Source organism: Blennius ocellaris, assembly GCF_963422515.1.
Source record: "Blennius ocellaris genome assembly, chromosome: 7".
Lineage (NCBI taxonomy): Eukaryota > Metazoa > Chordata > Actinopteri > Blenniiformes > Blenniidae > Blennius > Blennius ocellaris.
In genome coordinates, this window is record NC_137656.1 from 3,073,031 (window position 1) to 3,094,946 (window position 21,916).

At 42.1% G+C, this 21,916-nt stretch overlaps 1 protein-coding gene across 1 annotated transcript in view; it reads right to left on the reverse strand.

Annotated features, from left to right (window-relative positions):
- The window catches only part of unc5db (unc-5 netrin receptor Db), a gene marked incomplete at both ends in the record, with an annotated part of 147,564 nt that overhangs the window by 96,724 nt on the left and 28,924 nt on the right, over positions 1 to 21,916 (reverse strand). Inside the window, 2 exons of the mRNA XM_080499927.1 lie at positions 2,451 to 2,554; positions 4,983 to 5,126. Of these exons, the coding sequence (XP_080356053.1) occupies positions 2,451 to 2,554; positions 4,983 to 5,126 (248 nt within the window). The remainder of the gene's footprint in view (positions 1 to 2,450; positions 2,555 to 4,982; positions 5,127 to 21,916) is intronic.

Here is a 21,916-nt window from a genome sequence, read left to right on the forward strand (position 1 = left end):
GCTCATATTGAAACTAACTAGGTAAGTCAGGCAGCAATATCATAGTGTGAAACTATGAGCAGGGATCGTCTCCATGGCAACAGACAGACGTGGATCTCTTTTGATCTCCTTCATGAGGTGCCTCTCTCATCCGGTTTGAATGGGAAATAGTCCTAATGAGTCCTATCCGAGTCGCAAGATGAGAAATGTGACGTTGTGAGAAATTATGACATTAAAAGCAATAAATGTGTCTGTCCACCAGGGGCGCACTGTAGTCTGTATACTGTGCATGAAAACCAATGGCATGAATTGTCACAAAAACAATAACTTGACAGTGAAAACTAAGTGACAAGAAAGTGCCAGTTTTAACAATGGCATAATACGCAAGCGCTACCCAAAAAAAAAAAAAAAATCAATATACAGAATATCAAAATGTTTACTTCTGGGAATAAATATCTTCAAACCACACAGATTTAAATTCCTCGAGCACGTTCAAGAACTCAGACACAAAAACAGTTTCTCTTGCAGTTTTTAAGCTGCTTCATTCATTTCAAGCTATATGACACAAAAGCTGAGCTGTATTGTTGCTCTTATCTTCAAATGTCAGCTCCTGCTCGTCACCGTAACCCACCGTACCAATATAACAGTCACAATACAAGCCTGCAATGCTCCTGCAGAAGATTTGAGACACGGGTAACATTAAAGCCACAGATTATAAAGAATTCAGCTCAATATATGATCGACACCATAGAAAGACCAGGTGGGAGAAGAAACAAACTTCAAGCTAGAAAAAAAAAAAAAAAAAAAAAATGAAATCATGAATGATTTCTCAGACACATCTGGAGTCCATGTTGAAACCATTGAACACAGAGATGAAATTCCGTTTTATGACTTTCACATGTCTTCATGTGAAAGACGTGGGAAAAAAACAAAACAAGCTGCCGTCAATACATCAAAGAAATCAGCTGAGTAATGAATGAATCAGGAATACGTTGCCTCAGATGAGGGGTGTTCAATCCTTGGTGATGACATCATCATTAGAGTCAGATGTGCTTGAAGCAGGGAGCGAGCGAAAACATGCAGGACGCCGGCCCTCCAGGACCGAGTATGGACACCGCTGCCTTACATTTTAAGTCTCACAATAACAGTTTCTGATACGCTGGTGTGTCTTCTTGTGTGTCTTTATGAAATACAGAACAGATTTTAACAAACCCAGCTGTTAACCACCAGGCTCCACCGCATGTTAAAAAGCTGTTTCAATAACATCCCGTCAGAACATTGAATTCTCAACGAGATGCTTATTTTCCAAAAGCACACACAATATTACGCTCCTCTCATCAAGTCCAGGAGGCAAACAAAGGCCCCGTGAAAACTGTATAATTTTTGCATTTTCGTTTCAGAAATGTATTCCGTTTACACTGCAAAGTGAAAACGGGACCCTTATTCTCTGCTTCGAAGATCAAGCTTCAAACCTTGCTATTTATAAGGCCTATAGTTCAGACTGGCTCACATCACCATCAACCATTTTCTTAGTCGAAGCTCATCTCATTCAATGATTTACTCTCCAATCATTTATTTATACATTACTACTCCATATCATGAACACAAAGTGTCTCACCCCCTGCTCTCTCCTCTTCCGTTATAGCATCCGAGATATCTCTTTGCCGCGGAGCTCAACGTTTGTGATCTTCTGCTCCGGCGGCCTTTCAGTCATCAACAAGTTCGATTGTTTGACTGTCTGGTTTTCTCTTGTTTGTTTGTTTGTTGTCTGTCCAGTTCTGCTCAGCAGCAAAGTATGAGACGACCGGATATTTACTCTGTGAAAGGAGGAGATGGGGATTCCCCTCTTGTTTCCATCTTTATATGCCTGGTATGACTTTATATATATATTTTTTTTTTTCTTTTTCTTGATAATTCGTCGAGGCAAACGTTCACCCCTGTTGTCTTGAGTGACTTTTGCCTCTTTCTCCCGATTCCTGACCATGTGGGAATGTTGCTTTGCTTACCCTTTATAGTATAAAGTGAGAAAACTATTGGGTGAAACGCAACATAAATGTAATTTGTCAGGAGAAACCTCGTTCTCTCAGTGGCCTCACCCAATTTTCTGTTTTAGCCAAGTTTCAGCTTTGACTGCATGCTACATGTGTGAAGTGAAGGGTTTTTATTAAAATTTATGTTGCGAACCTTCTTCTTCATCTGAAGGTTGCCACCTTGCTCTGGAGCCAGCACTTTCTTTGTCTAAATATTTATGTGCACTTATCGCCGGCATCTCCACAACTATATCAATCTCTTAAAGGTCGCTGTGAGTCACTGGAGGTAGAATGGTCTGTGTGGCACAGGGTTGCTCTCACGGAATAAAGATGGCTACTGCGATGCAGATCTTTTTTTTTTTTTTTTTTTTTTTTCTTTCCCGCTCTGTGGGAGTATAAGCTTCTCCTCTTTCAGCAGAGGAGGAGGAGCAGCAGCCTTACCTCCGCTGCAGGCACTCCCTCCGGAGGGCGGCAGTGCAGAACGATCATCCCGTTGATTGGCACCTCCTTCCCCTGGGGGTCCTGCTCAAAGTTTTTCCTCAGGTCTGTGAGGGGAGATAAGAGGCGGTCGTCAGGTGTCAAGTGTCACGGTCAGCTTGGTCTCAATCCCCCCCCCCCCCCCCCCGCTCCCCCGCCACCCCGTCCTGCCCTCCTCGCTCTGCACGCAAACGACCTTCAAAATCAAAACCCGCTACACGATCGCGCGGAACGGAGAGGATCCGATCGCCCTGCGCGGGGTTATCTGTTGACAAGGTGGATTGAAGGATACAATGGATGTACGAGGATCGCTCCGGTCGTCCTGGGCATTCATGCACTGTAAACCCGGATTTCGCTTTTTTGTTATCTTAACAAATGTTTTCTTGTCAATATGACATGGGTGTGTGTAGAAAGTTGATTTAACTTCAAATAATTAATTGACAGCGCCTCAACTGTAATGTAAGTACAACTCACTAGTATTGCAGTTAAATCAACTTATACATTTATTTCATCTTGATTGGGGGTTGTTTTCAATCAGTTCATAAATGTAAGTACATCTCACTAGTTTTGTAGTTACATCAACAAGAAAATCTGTGTTACTTAAAATGCTATTTAAGTTTAATCAACTATTGAATTTAAGTAGTTTTGACTCAAGGTAAAGTTATGTCAACTAAAGGTTTCAAGTAATATGGACTGAAGATGGAGTTGAGTCAACTAGCAATATCTATTTAGGTTAACTTATTGTCTTAGTTGTCTTGACATGAAATTTCAAGGCAGCATGGACACACGTTTTTTTAAGTTGAAACAACAAGTTCGGTTTTACAGTGTGTGCATACAGTAGTGACGGAACCCATTTGGCCTATTTGAAAAAAAAAAAAAAAAAATCACTTTTCTTTCCTGCAGCCACCCATTGAAAACCTTCAAAAATGGCTGCTTCTGGGGGAAAACATGACTCTGCTTCTGAAATATGTGAATCGGTTTAGAGCGGGTTTCATGCTCCGTTAGGGTCGGACCACAGGGAAGGAAACCGCTCCGAGCGTCTCTTTCGTACAGTCAATTCAAACGCGATGCTATTCTAACCCGAAATCCCGTCGTCGTCTGCAAAAGTCAAGTTATTTTTTTTCCGTCAGGGGACAGAAAGAAGATCTTTTTGCTCGCCTGCTGTTGAACAAGGCTCGATTTGTCCTCACAGAGGAGGGCTTTTAGATAACCTCAGACCCCCCCCCCCCGAGCAGCAGTATTGCTTTTGGACAGCAAGTAGCTGCGCGTAGCTGATTGTGTCTAACGTGATTAGACAGCATGGAATCGATCGGCGACTCGATTGTTTGATCGCTGATGTATCTGATTCAGTTTCTGTTCGGATAACGTCGGCCTGCTGCGCTCACGCGATTCAGACTGAATCAAAACAAGAATTTTAAAAAGGGAACCCCCCGTTGTCTTTTAGTTCCGGTTTGTTATGGGTGGCACGCACTGTAAATCATTTTGACGCCTTGTCAATTAGCATCACTTCAATAGTACACAGAAGTGTTTTTGGGGTTTTTATTGCGAGCGACTGACGGGCAATTTTGCTTGACTGCACTTCACTGCATGTTAGCCACTGAATTTCAGTAAGGATCACATTTTCTCTTTTTTTTTTTTATTTTTACGAGTGTCATGTATCACATTCATTTAGGGTGCGTTCACACTTGGCAGACTTTGTCCAATTAAAACCGGCTCCAGTGTGATTGCTCACTGGGCACACGACGTTTGTGGAAATGTAAACGCTGCCATTTGAACTCTTGTGCTTATGAAACAAGCGGACTGAGACCCCATTCATCAGGTCCACTTCCAGAACCAATCTTAACCGTACTTGCCCGCCTGTTTTGGGATTTTTAAAAATTTTTTATTAGTCGGTGCAATTTAGGAATTGAGTATTAGTTTTTTTTTTCTTTTTTACGTCTTCCTATTCCTTTTCGTTCATGCAAATCTCGATTATAGATGTAGGTTGAGTGGATTGCGTTGTTTCTTATGCATTTGTTTCATTCATCTTAATGCTTTTCTTTCTTTTTCTGTTTGTATGTTTGAAATACCCAACTAAATAACAAGCAAATAAATAAGTTCTTAATATACAAATAAATATACAATATACCAACACTGAATCAAATATCACATTCATTAACTTTCACCCATCTTTCAGTAGAATTAAAAGTAAAAGCTACACAATCGAAACTGGAACAGGTACATAGTAGAGCACAAACCTTCGCCAGCGACATTTGTCACCATGGAAACCAATGGAAAACAAGGCTATTTGATCGACCGCAGCACTCCTTCTGTCATGGTTTTTTGAACTGCTTCACGTCATCACTGCTTAACACATACATACACACACACACGTACAAAACTTTTGCCCCAACTTTCATTCCTCTGTATAAACACAGACTCTTCCCTTGGAAGTAGGTACAAGTATAAACAAAATGTTTTGACGTTTGAGAAAGTTTGAAATGTCTTCATACTCACAGGCGATGCGAACCGTCGCCTTCCGACTCTTGGAGGTTCCCAGATGGCTCCAGGCCACACAGAGGCACCAGTAGTCCTCCGGCCCGTGGAAATCCTCCACCTGCTGCCGGGACACATTGATCATCACCTCGCGCACCTTCAGGCCTGGATCAAGAGATGAGACAAGATTCTCAGCAATGGAAAGGCGAGAAACGGCTTCATTGCAATGGGAATGCATAGGTTTCATATGCACACAAGCACACAATTCTCATGACGGCTTGTAGCTGTCATCCGCATCACTTTTGTCATGAGGTGCCATTCTCTGGTGACAATGAAAATCTATGCTACTGTAAATGCCGTACTAGATCAATAGACGTCTTCTGTGGACGAGAAAGAGTGGTGGAGAATAGGTCAAGGGTTTACTGCATAGTTGCATAGTCACGTCTTTACAGTAGAAATGTGTGCAAAATCATAATTGTACATAAATCTCCTGAACAGCTGAACATTTTTTGATATATATTAGGTAACTAAATCATTTGAATACCAGTGTAAAACCCTTTGGGAGTGCTGAAGCAGTGAGAAATGCAATATAGGAACAGTCCATTTACTATAATTACCAATAGTGGCAGAATGTGCAATGATTTGACCATTTCATCAATGTGTGGTTGTAATCAAATGTAATAACCCTGCTGGATCTTGCCAGCAAGCTGTGAATCCTGAAGTATATAGTGAATCAATTCCCATCTGACATGTTTGCGGAAGATCGCGCTTCGCTGAGCGGAAAATACGGTCGAGGTTTGTCTCGGAACAACAAGTATTATATTGGCTAAATGGTCAGATCATAGAAAGGATAGAAGTCGGACTGCAGAAGCACATGCAACATGTCTGTGGCTGTACGACGTTATCAAACATACCGTTTTCTGTTTTTTTTGTTTGTATTTTACCAGGCAGTGCCACTCAGACCATGTTTGCGCGATATTTAAACCGAAAATAGATCTTATTTTTTTCTCATTTTTGTGTTTACGTGGCAACATTAGAAATTATGAAAACAATGTAGTTTGCATGTTGGGCCACGAGTGGGTGCTGCTGGTTTTTCAAAATGAAATGACACAAACGTGTGTGCAGAGAACACACGAAAAAAACATTAACAATGGGATTTGTTGGACTGAATGACAGTTTCAGTGATGATTGTTGTGTTTACTTCTGGACTGAAGTAAACACGCCTCAGCTCGGGCTAGGCTTATAGAATGGGCCATCTTCCAAATTCCAAAGCTTGGGGATAGAGATCCATCACTACCTGTCCGTGTGTCGAGGTGTCCTTAAGGAAGACACTGATATACAAGGTGCTCACAATGGTGGGCGACCACATTGCACGGCTGACATCACAATTACTGGGTGGGTGTATGAGAGAATGTGACTAATGTGTTTTGAGGCTGCTAAAGCAGCAAAAACATGCTGGTTAATTAAAAAAAAAAAAAAAAAAGGAAAATACAGTGAAGATGCAACATTACTGCACAAAGTACTCATAATGGTACAATGTCCCTAATACGATCCGTATTGCGTCAACGCAGTCACACATAACCTTCACAAATTGTTTGTGCATGGAGTATGACTTAGGCTTTATGACATAAAAAAAACAAAAAAACAAAAACTAAGTACTCATATTGGCACTTGGTTCGGCAAGAAGCTAAAGGTGAGTACTTATACGATAAAAAAAGTTGGATTTTGGTTTGAAATCGGGTACCACAGGTTCAACCAGACTCGGGTCTGCTTTTTTTTGTGTGCTGAGGAGCAGTAAAGAGAAAAACCTGAAATTGGAAACCCCAGCCTGCTAAATCAGGGCCCTTAAAGAACCCTTAATCAATACCTCGATGCGTCTAAAGGCTTGTGCCAGTGATCAATGGGTTTTACAGGATTAGTTATGCATAAGTTCTTAAGAAGGGCTGACACACTTCCTAAATCATTGCTTTCCCCTCCTCTCCACTGAGCTCTGAGAGCATCACTGAGGAAATTGGCAGAAACACGGACCCCGGGGGATCCGCCTGTATGTTCCGAGCGCTCAATGCTGCTAACAAGAGGAAAAGCTAAATCAGCTGTAGCAGAATTAGCATTAATAATTTGGACAACACTTAACAGCGTGTAGGCTCTCTGTGCATGCAACACCACAACAATATGCAGTTTTGTGCAACATAAAAGGCACGTTAACGCAACGTGCCACACATGCTCCTATTATATTTGAATGCATTAAAGAAGACGGGGGGGGGGGGGGGGAGAAAAATAAAAGACGCTCTCTATTTGAAAATCCTCTTAGGCAACACGCTGCAAGCCCCTAGTGGGAAGCGTTCGTCAGCCTGTCATATAGCTTCAGATGGGTATACAGCACCCATATTTAATCTGAGTCATCGGCTTAGAGCCTGTCACATGTGTTTTCTCAGAGCATTCCGCAGCCCGCGGCCCTCGTGGCCTCAGCCGGATTACAGGCAGGAGATGCTTGGGACTGCAAAAAGTCCCTAAATCCACCCTTTGACTCTTCTGCTTCTTGTGCATCCACTGTCTCTGATAAATAACACTTTAATTTGGCATGCTCTCACTGAAGTCAAACAGCCTCATACTGTGACTGCACAGCTTGTGCTGCACCGAGCAGACTGCCACATGAATACCAATTAAACCCCAGTGAATGGCGGTGGCTGTATGGCGAGGGGACTCCATGCTGGCGTTCGAGGTAGAATTAAGAAATGGAGAGCGTTTCGTGGCAGGCGGTCTCCGCCGCACTGGGTTTAAATGACAACAACAACAAAATGGGTTTCTTCCTCTTTGTCGCACCAAAAGGCAGGTGACAAGTCGTGGGACACCGATACAAATAAGCTGGTTGATCTCAATGCGGCGCATGTCTGGTGACTGGAGGGGTTTAAATCGTGACTGAGAGACAAACATTTAAGAAGTGTACTGAATGGGAATGCACCAATGTCATTTTTTTCCATTACAAGTACTAACCTTTAACTACTTGTAGATACCGAGTACACACTATGACGCCGAAGTCATATTCCATAAGCAAACGACACGTGAAGGCGATGCGTTACTGCGAACTACCTCTGCACAGCCTCTGCTCTGGGGTTGCGAACATTCGCAAGAGCAAATAAGGGACAGAAGTTTTTCACCACAATGTTGAATTAGCATTTTCACGGCTCTGATATTTTTTAATATACCGCTATACATGACTGACCCGTTTTATCCACAGCGGAGCACTGCAGTACCACCAACCTGCATCACAGCCGTCAAAGTTCCTATTTACAGGACTTGCGTCTTGTGTCTTACCGTAGAAAATGGGAAATGGGCGCCATCTAGTGGTTGGAGGACACGAGCAGTCAATATAAGGGACGCAGTGCAGACCATAGTGTCTGCGCTGTACGTACCATAGACTGAAAACCGAGGAACTAACTTTTGCTGGTCCAAATATCTCTGGTGATTGAGTTGCACGCTCTTTCTCCTCCTCTTGATATTTTATGCCAGAACACAATTTACAGCCTCTCTCACTTTCGTCATTGTAATTCAATCTGAAGAAATTCCGAACTGTTGGACATCGCTCGTGATTTTTTTTCTTAACTTTTCTTAACACACGACGTCACGTAATACTCTCTGCGTTGTTATCGGGCATCTTTGTTTTTTTCCAGAGTACAAGCCTTCTGTGCAGTATATTGCCCGATCCTGGTATCAGCCCATCCTCACTATTAAACAAAGCAGCGGCTCTACTTCCCAGTGGCAGACCCTGCAGAGAGCGAGACAAGCATAATTCATAATTTCTGGAGCAGAGAGCTGGCAAGTAAGCGGCGTACGATTTGGGAGAGAGACAGCAGAGGAAATAATGACTAATGACTTTCCATGATGCCCTAAAATGTGTGAGCCAGGTTTTTCTTTCTTTCTTTCTTTTTTTTTTTTAAAGAGACGATGAGAGACTATGAAGTCAGAGTGATAGAGAAAGAGAGAGAGAGAGGAGGCGGTAAGTGTTCCCGACAAAGCAACATTTCCTGGAGTCCAAAGCGACGTCGACAGGTGGTTCGCCGGCGAGATGGAGACGAGCGCTGCCACCGTGTCATCTGTCAGCCCTATTTGTTTATCGGCAGAGCACTGTTGACGGGACTCATTAGAGTAAACCACTTGATCTGTTCTCCTCCCCAATCCCCTCCTTGCTCGTCGCAGATTCCTGAGTCACTTGATAAATCCTTCCAAAAAGAAAAAAAAAAAAACGCCTGAGTCATTCAGAGGAAGACTGGTGAGACGGCTGGAATGAGAACTAAGTTTTTCTGCCTTTTTTTTTATTGGGGGATGAGCGGGGGAGGGTGCTTCTTATACCGGATGGAAGAGCACAGCGAGTGTCGCGTTTGCGGCTCAGCCTGCGTCAGGCTTATTAACTTGGACGTGGTTGACAAGAACTTCATTAAAATGCTGCATTAGGATCATTTCTGCCTAAAGAGGTTTCAACTTTGAGGGTTTGAGAGCGGCACACAACTTTTGTTCTATGCATCTCTCTCTCTCTCTCTTTTTTATATTAAACATCCAATAAGTAACATGGGACTGGATGCTCACCCATAAATCAATATCAGACTCTTCAGAAAATGGCCATATCTGCCCAATGTACTGGCAAGCTTAAAATACTGCTCCAGTGGCTTTACAGCAGTGGGGAGAAGAGCAGAGGAGGAGACTTTGCAGGCACCCGGACGTCGTTTAAAAGATTCTTGTTAGATTTGCACATCTGTGAGAATACTGCTCATTTGACATGCAAGGGTCATTATGGTACACCTAATTATCTGTTCAATGTTTAGTACTAATGCTCGGCCACAGTTTAGTGTTTGTCTCTCAATCAGAATGTTGCAGGTTCGATCCCCCTGTCCCCTGTTGGGCAAGACACTGAACTCACAACTTTTCAGTTCATAAAGATGCAGCGAACAAATCAGGTTATTTGGAATCGCCACCTCAGTTTATTATCTCGGCAAAATTTCCCGGCATTGCTTGAAACTTTTTGATGCCCATTTTTAAATCTCACTTTGACACTTCCTGAATTGGAGACAATGACAACCCCCAGATAGTAGGAGCAGGATTTATATCTATTGATCTACACAGTGTATTGGTGTGACAATGTAATGTAATTGGAAGAACCGTTCTTTGTTGCGCTACGTTTTCCACCTGGAAGGAGAAAACAGACCGTTTCTGAATACCCCAGACTTTCATTCGTCCAACACATCAATCAGACATTAACCCGTCAATGAAGTCTCCTGGTGTCGTGTGTTAGGAGCTTAGAGCATTGGCGAGACCTCCACACACTGCAGATTAGCATGTCAATCATAAGACTGAAGTCCAATTTCCATTGGCTGGGAGCGTTGGCTCTTGGTCATTTTTTTTTTTTTTTTCCAGGTTTAGACATTTAACATTCACAAGCATGAGCCAGCAAACTTTCTCTCTCTCTGAACCATTTGATGGGTTAGGGCCCACTCAAGTACAGCACCACAGAATTACACATCTCACACACAGACGTGGACTTTGTTGTGTCCTTTTCTCGTGGCAGGAATAGCAGTCACCCGTTATGTTTCCCTGAAACTCAGGTGTTAAACCTCAGAAAACATGGTTTTGTTTGTGTTTTTTGTGTGCAAATTTCTTGCAACAGACGCACCAATGCTGTGCGACAGTCAAACGTCTGTACAATACGGGGTTCCCTCCCCAGTCCAGTGATCATGTTTTTGTCAGACGTAAAGTGAAATTGAGTTCTTTAAAGAAAAGCAAAAGCTTCTGAACGAGAAACGCAGCCGTGATGAAGGCGAGACAGACGCGCCAAAGGCTAATTTCTCATTTCTTGCACCCTGTAATTTTGGGGAAGCGAAAAAGGGAACAGTTTGATACGAGTCTGACATTCACTGTGACTATGAGACAATTTTGCAGCATAAAAGTCAGGAAAATCTGTTCAAAATTCAAGAAACATTGTCGTGAGACCGTCTGAGTCATGCAGGCAAACAGAACAAATTTTTTTCCCACGTTTTGGAAACCAACTCACCATTTCCATGTGTAATATTGTGCAGCCAAGTGAGTTAAGGAGGGTTAATTAAACTGCTTCAGGACAAGTTCTGAAGCAGCGGTTCACAACCTGGAGTTGAGGACACGTTCAGACTTGAGAAACTCCCGAGTGCTTTGACCTTGAGCCCCTCGACCTCGCTGGTCATCGTACATGTGTCAATCATTGTTGGGCTTCACTGCAGTGTTTGATAAAATAGAAACCAGAGAAGGTGCCGACAGATGTTGCTTGAAGCGATTTGAGGGGGCTGCATCCCAAAAAAAAAAAAAAAAAAAAAAGGCTGATTAACTAATCACAAATATTGTCGGGCTAAAAAGACAGATGACAGATTTTCTTGTAGTTGTGGAGATACGACATAATTTAGAAACAAATCATAATCTGTAAATAAAATATTAAAAAATTTAAACATAAAGCAAAGACAGTTTTTTTTCAGATTGAAGCCAAATTTTGGCATCGACATTATTAGTGTCTTTGTTTGTGGAGCCACAGATTATATGATTGTTATTGTAGTTTTAGTAATAATTATATTCAGAAATTCTTACATTTTATTAATCTGCACTTTTCATGACACCCACTGTTTACAATGAACATGTTAAATACATTTAAAAACAAGTAAAAAAAAAACCCCACTCTAATTAATAGCAATTAAAAACAACATTGTTTAGAATGTAGATGCTTGTTTACAAAGCTAGTTTTCAAGATGGGATTTAAAAGAGTCCAGGTATTTCATGTTTGGGTGGGAGCGAGTGTCAGAGGTGGGCGGCCGAGCGGGTGAAGGTGGTGGAAAGGTAAGAGTCGGGTGTCAACCTGAATATCTGTGAAACTGAATATTTATGAAAGATTTAGCCAAGGGGAAGGAGATAGATAATGAAGAGCATGGGCCTACAACAGAGCCCTGGGGGACACCGGCAGAGAGTGGAGATGGCTCGAATGTAAAAGATATCAATTGAATAACCTGATTACCAAACTACTTTCACACGGAAAAGAGATTAAACTCTCGGAGGACTGCCGTATTTTAATGATTTTTCTCAAGAGTTTATGGACAGCTGCAAAAGTAGTGAAAGGAATAATTCATTTTAGAAAAAAAAAGAAGACAAACTAAGAGTCATCGAACCAAATGTGGTTTCACCCAGCAAATAAAATCAGTGTTTACTGAGAAGAAGTCATTATCGGGGCATCTGCCAGTGCCGGGGGCGGCTGTCTCAGCACCTGTAACAGCGGGGGCATGTTTTCACCCAGTGTGACGTCAGCCAATAACCAGCGGAGGCAACAGATATTTGTTATGGTGTTGGGGAAATCACTCCATTGAAATGTTCACTTGATTGTCGGAGCCACTGGGGTCGGCGTCGCCATGAAGTCGGAGAAAGCTTCCCTTCAAACGTGCCACCCCTGGGTGTAGCATCGATCGGGATTTATTTCGGCAGATAATACGCTTTGCCGGGAGGCAGAAATGGCGTCGCGGAGCAGTTGATGCGACTCGATGTACGACTGCACGTGTACACACTCGGGTGTTGGTTGCTGCCTCTGCTCTCTTCTCACCCCGACCGGGCGAGGCAGATGGCCGCCCGCCCCGAGTATCCTTCTGTCGGAGGTTTCTTCCTGGAGGAAAGTTTGTTTTACTCCCCCCCCCCCCCCCCCCCCGACTGTTGCCAAGTGCTTTCCCAAGGGGAGCGATATAAATGATCTCTAATTAGAATAAACACTGGCTGTACAAAAAAAAAAAAAAAAAAACTGTTGTGGTTTGTAATCTCACTTCACAGTGAGAAAATCCTCCATTCCAGTGCCTTTCTGTTTTCTTCAGTTCAAAGTCCGAAGCATACGTTTTAGGCCCCGTTTACACAAAGTGAAAAAAGCATTGTTTTTTTCCAGAAAAGTTAGTTTGGCAACAATTTTAAAAACAATATTCATCTACACAAAGAAAAATGCAGAAACAATGAAAATGATGTTGAGCTATTTACAGCAGCGTTTCTAAAAATAGTTGCGTATTTCCACGGGGACGGAGTTAGAGCTTTCTCAAAAAGTTTACTTTTCAGTGGCTCCAAACAATACTGTTGTGTAAAGTGACAACCAAAATTCAACAAAGGTTTTTTTTTTGTTTCACTTAAAACCGGCCATGTCAGATGTCTGTTATAATGGACCCACAGAGATTTGCAGGAATTTGCTTAACAAAAGTGAATTTTTCAATCACTACACGCATCTAGACATGAATAACCATCCAGGCTGAAGGTGTACAATTTTGATTAATACATTAATATTTTCTTTGCTTTATGATCATTGTGGGATTTCGTAAAGCTGAGAGACTACAACTTCAGTAAATGTGCCCTTTTCTAGGGAGCTGACTGTAAAACTAATAAATTAATAAAAGCTAATACAAGCTGGCAATAAGAGTTTTTTTTTTTAAAGAAATGTATTACAAAATTTCAATTTCTAATGTAAATTCAATTTGCTGTTGTGAACACATGACACCAATACAATGGAGAAAATCAACAGGTGCATATAGAAATGACGGGTGAAGAAGCGAAACGTGTCGCTTGGCTGCACCAGTACTTCAGGTTGTGGTTTGAAGAGGCAATGAGCAAGTCTATCAGAGGTTTTCTCTTGTGTCTTTAGTTTAATGCGGCACGATAATGGTTTTTTGAATGAATGTATTGATTGCAGGTCCAATTGCTCCAACGCGTCTTAAATACGGTGAACAGCAGTTGAAAAATAAAGAGTTGTATGCATAAATCAATCTGCATATTGGCTACAGTTATTCTGCTTTCATGGGATTGTGTTTGTGCAATATGGAGGGTATGGTGGTTGGCACTCTTGATGGGACAAATCCCCCATCTCCTGTCCAATTTTGGCTGGAGGGTCTTTCTGTGGGACACTTGCATGTTCCCTCTTGAATGTCAGGGTCTTTCCTCATGCGGTCAGAAAACGAGTCTCTGAGGTTAAGTCCAGTTATGACACGACACCAAAATAAACCAAACCAAATTTCTAATGTGGGCTTTTCTTCTCCCCCAGTTTCAGAGGTTTGAGCCGTACGTTCGATGATCTTTACTCCGCTGCCAATTTGTCTCTCAATCCCTGAGAGATTACATGTAGGAATTAGCACGGTCAGGGCTGGATTTGTAGGCTTAGGAACCGGGTGCAATTTGCCAGGGGAAATGGAGAATTACTGCAGAATTACTTTCATCGCCGTTGGGGTGGCTGTCGCTCAATTGGCATAGCGGCGTGTCTCCCAATCCCAGATTGGTGGCTTGAACCAATCACGACGTCTCGGTATTCTTGGGTGAGACGGTGAACCCCCCCCAAGTTGTCCCCCCAACGGTGTGCCAGCTCCTTGCATGGAAGCTAATTGGTTTGTGAAAAGGTAAATGTAGCCAATCAGGTACAGATCAATTGAGGCTGTTAAAGTAAAGGAAATGCACTAAATCAGAAAAAAAAGTCAATATCGGTCTCAATGCTACTCAACCAGCAGATAATGTGAGGCCCGTTTATAGACATTTCAAGTGAAAATGCATCGTTTTTGCACTTTTTTTCCTGGGAGTTTGTTTTGCGTTTACACTGAAATTTACAGGAGGAAAAAAACAACAACAATGTAGTTAGAAAGTTGGGCAGCGAGTTGGCGCGGTTTTTGTAATGAAACCACAAACACACGCACGCAGGGAGCAATATATTATAAATAACAACAATGTGAGTCACCAACATTGATATGGATAGATGACTATGCTATTTTATTTCCCCATTTCCACGGAGACCGAGTCAAGAGCAGTTATAAAAAGTTTCACCTCGGGGGAACAGAGCTCAGTGGCTCCGAACTCCGTCGTCATGGAAACACACCCCAAAAAATGCAAACATTACGAGGCAGAAACATGCTGCTACAGTAAAAGACCTTCTGCCCCCTCTGTCTGACGTACAAAACGCCTCGCCGCTGGTTTCCTCACAAATCACAGCCTGCTTAAGCCAAAGCTTCGACTATTAGCAGATTTTTTTTGAAACAAGACTCCTGCAAACCTGCAGCCAAGGGCAAGTAAATCAAGGAGATGGCTGGTGAGTTAGGGGTGGGGGGGGATTTACCAACCATCGATCAGAGGCTCTTTTGCTCCTTTACATTCGATAAACCTTTGTCTGGTTTGAAGAAAAGGGAGCGAAGAAACAAGAGGAACAGATAGTTTATTGCTGTGCCAGTACTTGCCAAGAGAAAAGATCTTCTGCTGCTGCTTTCGCCCATAAATACCACTGTTGTCATATGCAGTGAGGCAACTGTGCGCCATGATTAAAATGGACACTGGGCTTCATATTGCGCAGCAAATCACCTTCTGTCCGAGTATGTTCAAAAGGCTCCTTATCAGCATGTTTCTTTTATACAGGTGTCGTCTCCTTTCTGACGCCTTTCAGGAGCCGTGCAGATTCAAAGAACCGATGCGTACAGTCCGCGGCGGGGCGGCTCTTTATCTGCAATGGGTATCACTGTCTGCCGCTGTGCGTCCGCATGCTAATAAAGCTAATCTGACGAACAGCGCGGGCACTTAATTTTTCGAACATGTTAGCTAGAGATGCATCATGTGCCCTCAAAGCCGTTTGGCCAATTATGGTGCATACGGACTGAATGCAACGCAGCACGTGCTGCATGAACAAGTCCGCTCTTCATCAGCGCTCGCTCATCACATCCTCGATAGTTGAAATCTGTTCCAGTGAGGTTTTCAGTCCATCACTTACTGAATCGCATGTCCGTGGTCAGAGAAAGAAATAGTGCACGTTGAAAATTGTCTGAATGGCAATCGTGCATGAAACGCCGCGGCGCAGAATGAGCGACTTCGAGCAGCTAATTGCCATGTTTGAAATGGAAGTGTGTCAAGTGGTGACAGCAGCACGGCTAATTACAACACCAGATTTTACCTTAACCCCCTTTTTACTGCAGCCGTTTGGGGCCAATTTCCTCCCTGATTTAACGTTGCTCCATTGAATGCTAAGTAGCTTTCTACGTCAACAGAATTATATTGAAGCAGACAGTTGTACAGGACCTTTTTTTTTTTGGTCATTTACACCTTCTATTCCCTGTTTGCAAAGCAATTGTTCTAAAAATGATGGCCGTCAGCAAGGAATCGGCAGAAACACAGAAAACGATGTCGTTAGCTTGCGCCTGGCAAGCTAACTACATCGGTTGATGCTGTTTGTTTTTATGATGAAACCGTACAGACGTGCGAGCAGAGAACAACACTCTATTAACATCAACAATAAGAGGGCACACACATTCATATGGACAGAAAATGAATAGGATGCTATTATGGTGGCTCTCAACTATAAAACTACCGATACCGTCTTGCAGGACGAGTTTCTTGACTGTAAAGCCGCTTTATTATTAAACAGAACGAGACTTAATTGATTGATTTTGTGAACATATATACATTTGCATCATGCATACTTTACACCACAAAAAAAGAAAAACTTTAAAGTTTAAATTTAGATGTCATTACGGCACTATTTTACTGAACATTGGCAGTGTCTTGTTAGTGCTCAAGGTCAGAGGGTGGCTGGTTCTCGGTAACAGATGGGGAATAATCACTGGTTACAACCAGAAAATCATCTCTGGACACAAAACATTTGGAATCTTTTGAATCTACAGCTTCACAAAAAAAAACAGAAGAACAAAAATCCAAGGCCTGAGTGAAGGCTCACCAAAACACAGCGGCAGAACTTTGGGAAACGTTGCCTTGTTTAATGAGTCTTTATTTCTGCAGCGACATGTTTGTGTGACAAAGTGATGTCAACATGAAAGAGGGAATTCCATCTGTGTTCCATGCTAATGGGGGGGTAGTGTGACTGTGTGCCCATTTTTTGGGCTCCAAGAAGGAAGAAGTTGAAAAGATAAATTCCTTCAGGCTCTGTTTACATAGCAATGACTTCAAGTCCCATCTTCAGATGATTTCCGTAATACTGCTGTGTAAACTTCAAACTTCTGCAGAACAAAAACGCAAAAATAATTAATTTTCATTTGAAATGTCGACGCAATAGCGATACAACATTTTAATCCTCAATATGTCAGACACACACACAATATATAGTTGATACGTCCATATTTGCGAGATCTCATCAGCTGATGTCATCAGGATTTTCCCCCTGGTTGAACCAGGAGCTAAAATCCCCCCCCCCCCCCCCCACCCCCAAAAAAATCCCAAAGCTCTTTCAGTAGACGGCCCTGTGAGATCGACATCTGTTGAGCGTCCTCACCACCAGAACAAATAGACGGCAACCTGCAGCTTGTTCTGTTAGTATGCAGTGACATTTGCGCTAATAAGGTCAAAAGTGGGGGGAGGAAAGCGCCGAAGGTTGGCAGATATTCGTGATGGAAAGGTTTGTACCATTGTCAGAAACAAAAGATGAACTTTGATCGATGTCAGTTGCAAACATCAAACATGAATTGGAAAAAAAGAGAATTATCCAACAGCTAAATTGACCTGTATATTCACGTGTCTTCGTCTACTAAGAGCAGAGACAGGAGGGTTTTAAACTTTAGGTTTTGCAGCACAGTTAAAAAAAATCATGGCTCCAAAATATGAAAAAAAAATCAATAAATGTAAATAAGAACCTGGTTCAGAAGTGAATCATGCAAGATATGTCAATTATACATTTCAATTCATTCAAAATCACCCACATAAGATTTCAGCCACATATATTGCTCATTAACTTTTGATAGTGCACTGAAACATTGAAATACCCTTTAAATCAAGTTATTCACCTCTCGAGTGTGGTAAAAGGCATTCTCAAAACTCACTTCATTTAAAGTCAATGTAGAAAAAAAATGAATAATTCTGACGATTCATAGAGAATGACATATGTAGACAAAGATGAAATTTACCAAAATAAAGAATGTCACAATTTATAGAGAAGAAACTCAAGTATAACTAAACTTACCAGGTGATTTCTGTAAGGTTACCAACATTGCAATATCACATAAAATGTATATATTCCGGAGATCCTCCATGCTTAATAATTGTCATTAACCTACAATAACAACAGGGAAGTGTCTAATTGCCATATAAAGCCATCAAAACCTTTAAAGGGTATTTAATCCAGAGGCCCAGTTTACCCTACAATGGTTTCAAGTGGGAAAAAAAGGGAAACTTTCATTGTGGATCCGTTTAGTTCAGTTCAGTACAGATGCTATGTATTCACATCCTTTTATAAAATCTCAGGTGATTTTTAAGAATCCGCTTTTGTCCTGTCACTATAACTTCACCTCATGATTTGGATCCAACTGTAACATATTAATGAACATTTTTCCAACTATATGCACAGATTAACATGTGGGTTTGTGTTTTGTTTTTTTTGTTTTTTTCTTCTGATGGATGCAACTTTCATCTGAATTTTAATGTCATTGAAAGTTGCTCCATAAATGAAGCTCGTTATCATTATTATCAATTAATTCATATTACGTGACACTCATTCTATGTTTGGCACGCTGTTCTGACAATATAGCTTTAATTGCCACGTGAAGCATCTTTCGAGTCTCTATTCTATTTTGCAGTTTTCCACCATAATTCGTCTCATTTGTTGTAATGTCTCACTTATCAAACTAATTGCTGAAATGAGGGAATATGGTGAGTAGAGGAGCAAGAAACATAAACAACCCGACAAATACAGAGTGAGTAAATAAACCAACAGTTTCGTCAGCTTTATGAAATAGAAAACACCTTATTTAAGAATAAATCAGTGCGTCTGGAATAATGTTGTGGGTTCTAATCCATGGTATTGTCCTGGTTCACACGTTTGCGTCACAGCAAAAATATCCAGAGTTTGAATCCGTGTGAGTTTGCATATTTAGGTCAGGGATGTCAAATCCTGGTTGTGGACCGCCACCGTCCTGCATGTTTTAAGTCTTTAATTCATTAATTCCATTGTGCTGAAGTAGCAAGACACAATTCTAAAACATGCAGAATGGTGGTTGGAATGTGTCTGGACTAAACTTTGACGGTTTAATGGTATTGAAGAAAATGTTCTTCAAGTAATCCACATACACAAGTTGTTTGTGCCAAAAAGTGTCTGGTTTCACTGAAAGCTCTGGAGAAAAAAAACAAGAAACGTTCCTTTTTCTTCATTCTACATCAATCTTCTAAAGAAAAAATGAATTCTACCTTTAAAAAGTATCTTGATTCTGAAAGGCCTGTCTGACACTTAGTAATAATAGCCAATAATCACTCTTCAATCTGCCTTCCCCATATTCTAGCCTGTACTTGTGTGCCACCCACACACCATAGGAGCCACAGCAGAATCCTTCCTTTGAGGCCGAGGACTCTTCAGATCGGAGAACCGCATTGGCACATTAACGTCATCCTCCATCAGGGTCTGATTACTTTCACTCCAGCTCACCAGCGACGGGGTTTGCTTTTCCACACCGGGACTGAAACGCTGACACCAGAATCCTGCAGACGCCGTCCTGAAACCCCCCCCCCCCCGCCGATCAGGAACCGGGGCACTTTAAACTACGTACTTTTTAGAAACCAATTAGTTACAGCCACGAGTTGCATCTGCCAAAAAGAGTTGAGTTTCGTTGAGCAGTGTCTGATGCCCCTGTATTTTCACGTTTAATGGGTCCAGATGGATGTAGCGTTGACCGGCTACTTGAGAAACTATTAAAGTAACTAGTGTGTAGGGAAAGTAACTATTACATTACCATAATTCCAGGACTACTGTGCGTGCCTGAATATAAGCCACGCCCACCAAATTTAAAAAGGAAAAAAAAAAAAATAGAAAGTCAGAGTTACGTGATGCACCTGAACGCATCACCCATGTATCGTTGGCATGAAGCTGTAAGAATTGATCAATTGCCTGCGTCACTGTTAAAGCGGCAGGGATCAAAGGGGGGGTGAAAAAAAAAATGGTGGCTTGTAGTCGGGAAATCTCGGTACTTCAATAAGATTAGGCTAAATTTGTAATAATTCGATTTTGCTTCCGAGCTGGTTTCACGAGCCACTTGCATAGACGGAAACCAACACAGAACAGTTCATATCTATTTAACGTGAACAGACCACGACTGGTGGAAATACTGCACTCCATCACATTCCATTCAGTTCAGTCTGTGTCACAAGTTTTTTTGTGGATCAAGAGCAAAAATGTCCGGCTTCAGCTGCTTGGACGGCGCCGTGTCCTTTGTTAATGGAGCCACACGAGAGCCTGCCGCCATAATCCACAGTGTGGCTCAGTAGAAGTGTGTGCCATTGAGAGGTCCTTCATTAGATTGGAGTTGCTTACAACGGATGTGAACAAACACTTATCCTTTCACCTCGTTCGGGTTAAAGTAGTACCGATGCCTCCACCTTGAAAATGTCAACTTTACTCCTGAATGCTCCGGACTCGCTGCCGCTGCAGGTTTACGCTCTGATAGTTTGTGTGAGGCTGTAGTGCGGCGCAGAGTGTGATTGTGTGTGTTTGTAGAACACTGCCTCTGATTGGATTATCATGAAATCTTACTCTGCCTTAGCCAATCATCATCACTTATCCCCCTCGCCCAAAAGGAAAGGGAAAAAAAAAAACACACCTTTGCAGTTCTTGCGACTGTCTGAGAGCCAAGTGGGACGACGGCTTCAATGAGTTGCATCAATTCACACGTTGGAACGTGTCACATCTAATTGTCTGTAACGGCGTCGTGATGATGAAAATAGGAATTGGTTAGATTACGTTACTGAAAAAAAAAATAACAGCATTTACTTTAATGCCATTATTGCCATGACTGCTTAAAAAAAAAAAAAAAAAACTTGCCTTCAGTCCAAATGAATCAGTTTCAATTCAGCCCACTTTCATATTGCGTCCCAGCATATCTGGCTCGTACACAGGAAACCGCACGAGCGCTCGTACGTGCACGAGCAAAGAGCCACTGGAGTCCATTTCACCCGTCTTTTTTTAGGGAGGGACATTTGATAGTGCCCCATTTTATTTATTAAATTTTTTTTTTTTGTTCCTCCCAGAAAAGTGGAACTTTTATCTCCCAACTCCATTAGGCCCCGTGCCCACTCCTGAGCCCGGTAACCAGAGACAGTCCCAACCCGCAGCTGTGTCTCCTTGAAACGATACCCAATTTCGAGCCTGCAAGATGTGAAATCAACACTGCCTGACACAAAACATTCGGCTAACAACCGACGCGTCTTCCATTGTTATAGAGACGGTGACAACACGTGTGACACTATACTGCGACGGAGGAAAACAGCGGTAATTAACACTACAGTGGCTCGCAAAACAAAACAATTGGAAGTTGCTTTCTATTTGTCCGTTTGTGTCGGGGGTGGAGAGCTAAATGCGGATTGATGCATCGGATCGGTCCACTCGAGCGAACAGTCGCCACAAACGGAGTATTCAGCAGCGGGCTGTGTCAGGGGAGGGCGACTCGATTACATTTCCAGGTTTATATTCCCATTTCTGTGTCAGGTAGTCTCTTTAAAATAAAACTTTACAACGCCTGTATTGAGCACATTAATTCCCATCATTAGGACTCCTTTTCCTTGTTTGTGTTTTTGGGGAAAATCTGTCTGAATTACAGCCATATTAGGTTCATTTTGTTTGCAAGTGCAAGTAATTTTGCCGCGATACTGCACTGCAGAATAGCTAAATAGGCAGCGATTACAAAAAAAAAAAAATGAACCTGTGGGAATGAAACACTGAGCAATTTAAGCCTCTAATGGCAGGTGTGTGCTTTGCTTTACTGCCTCCACAGTTAAGCAATGTTTTGCTCTAGATTTTTAGAAAGTTTCGAAAGTTAATTGCAAGTAGACCAGACTTGAGAGCCTTTCCAGCAGTTTACATGCTGCTTGTGTAGCTTTTCGACAGGCAGTCCAAAAATCTACATTTGAGGTTAATTGGCTGCAGACATTTCTCGAAGTTCTGTACAGAACTTGGTTCAGGATTATCTCAAATC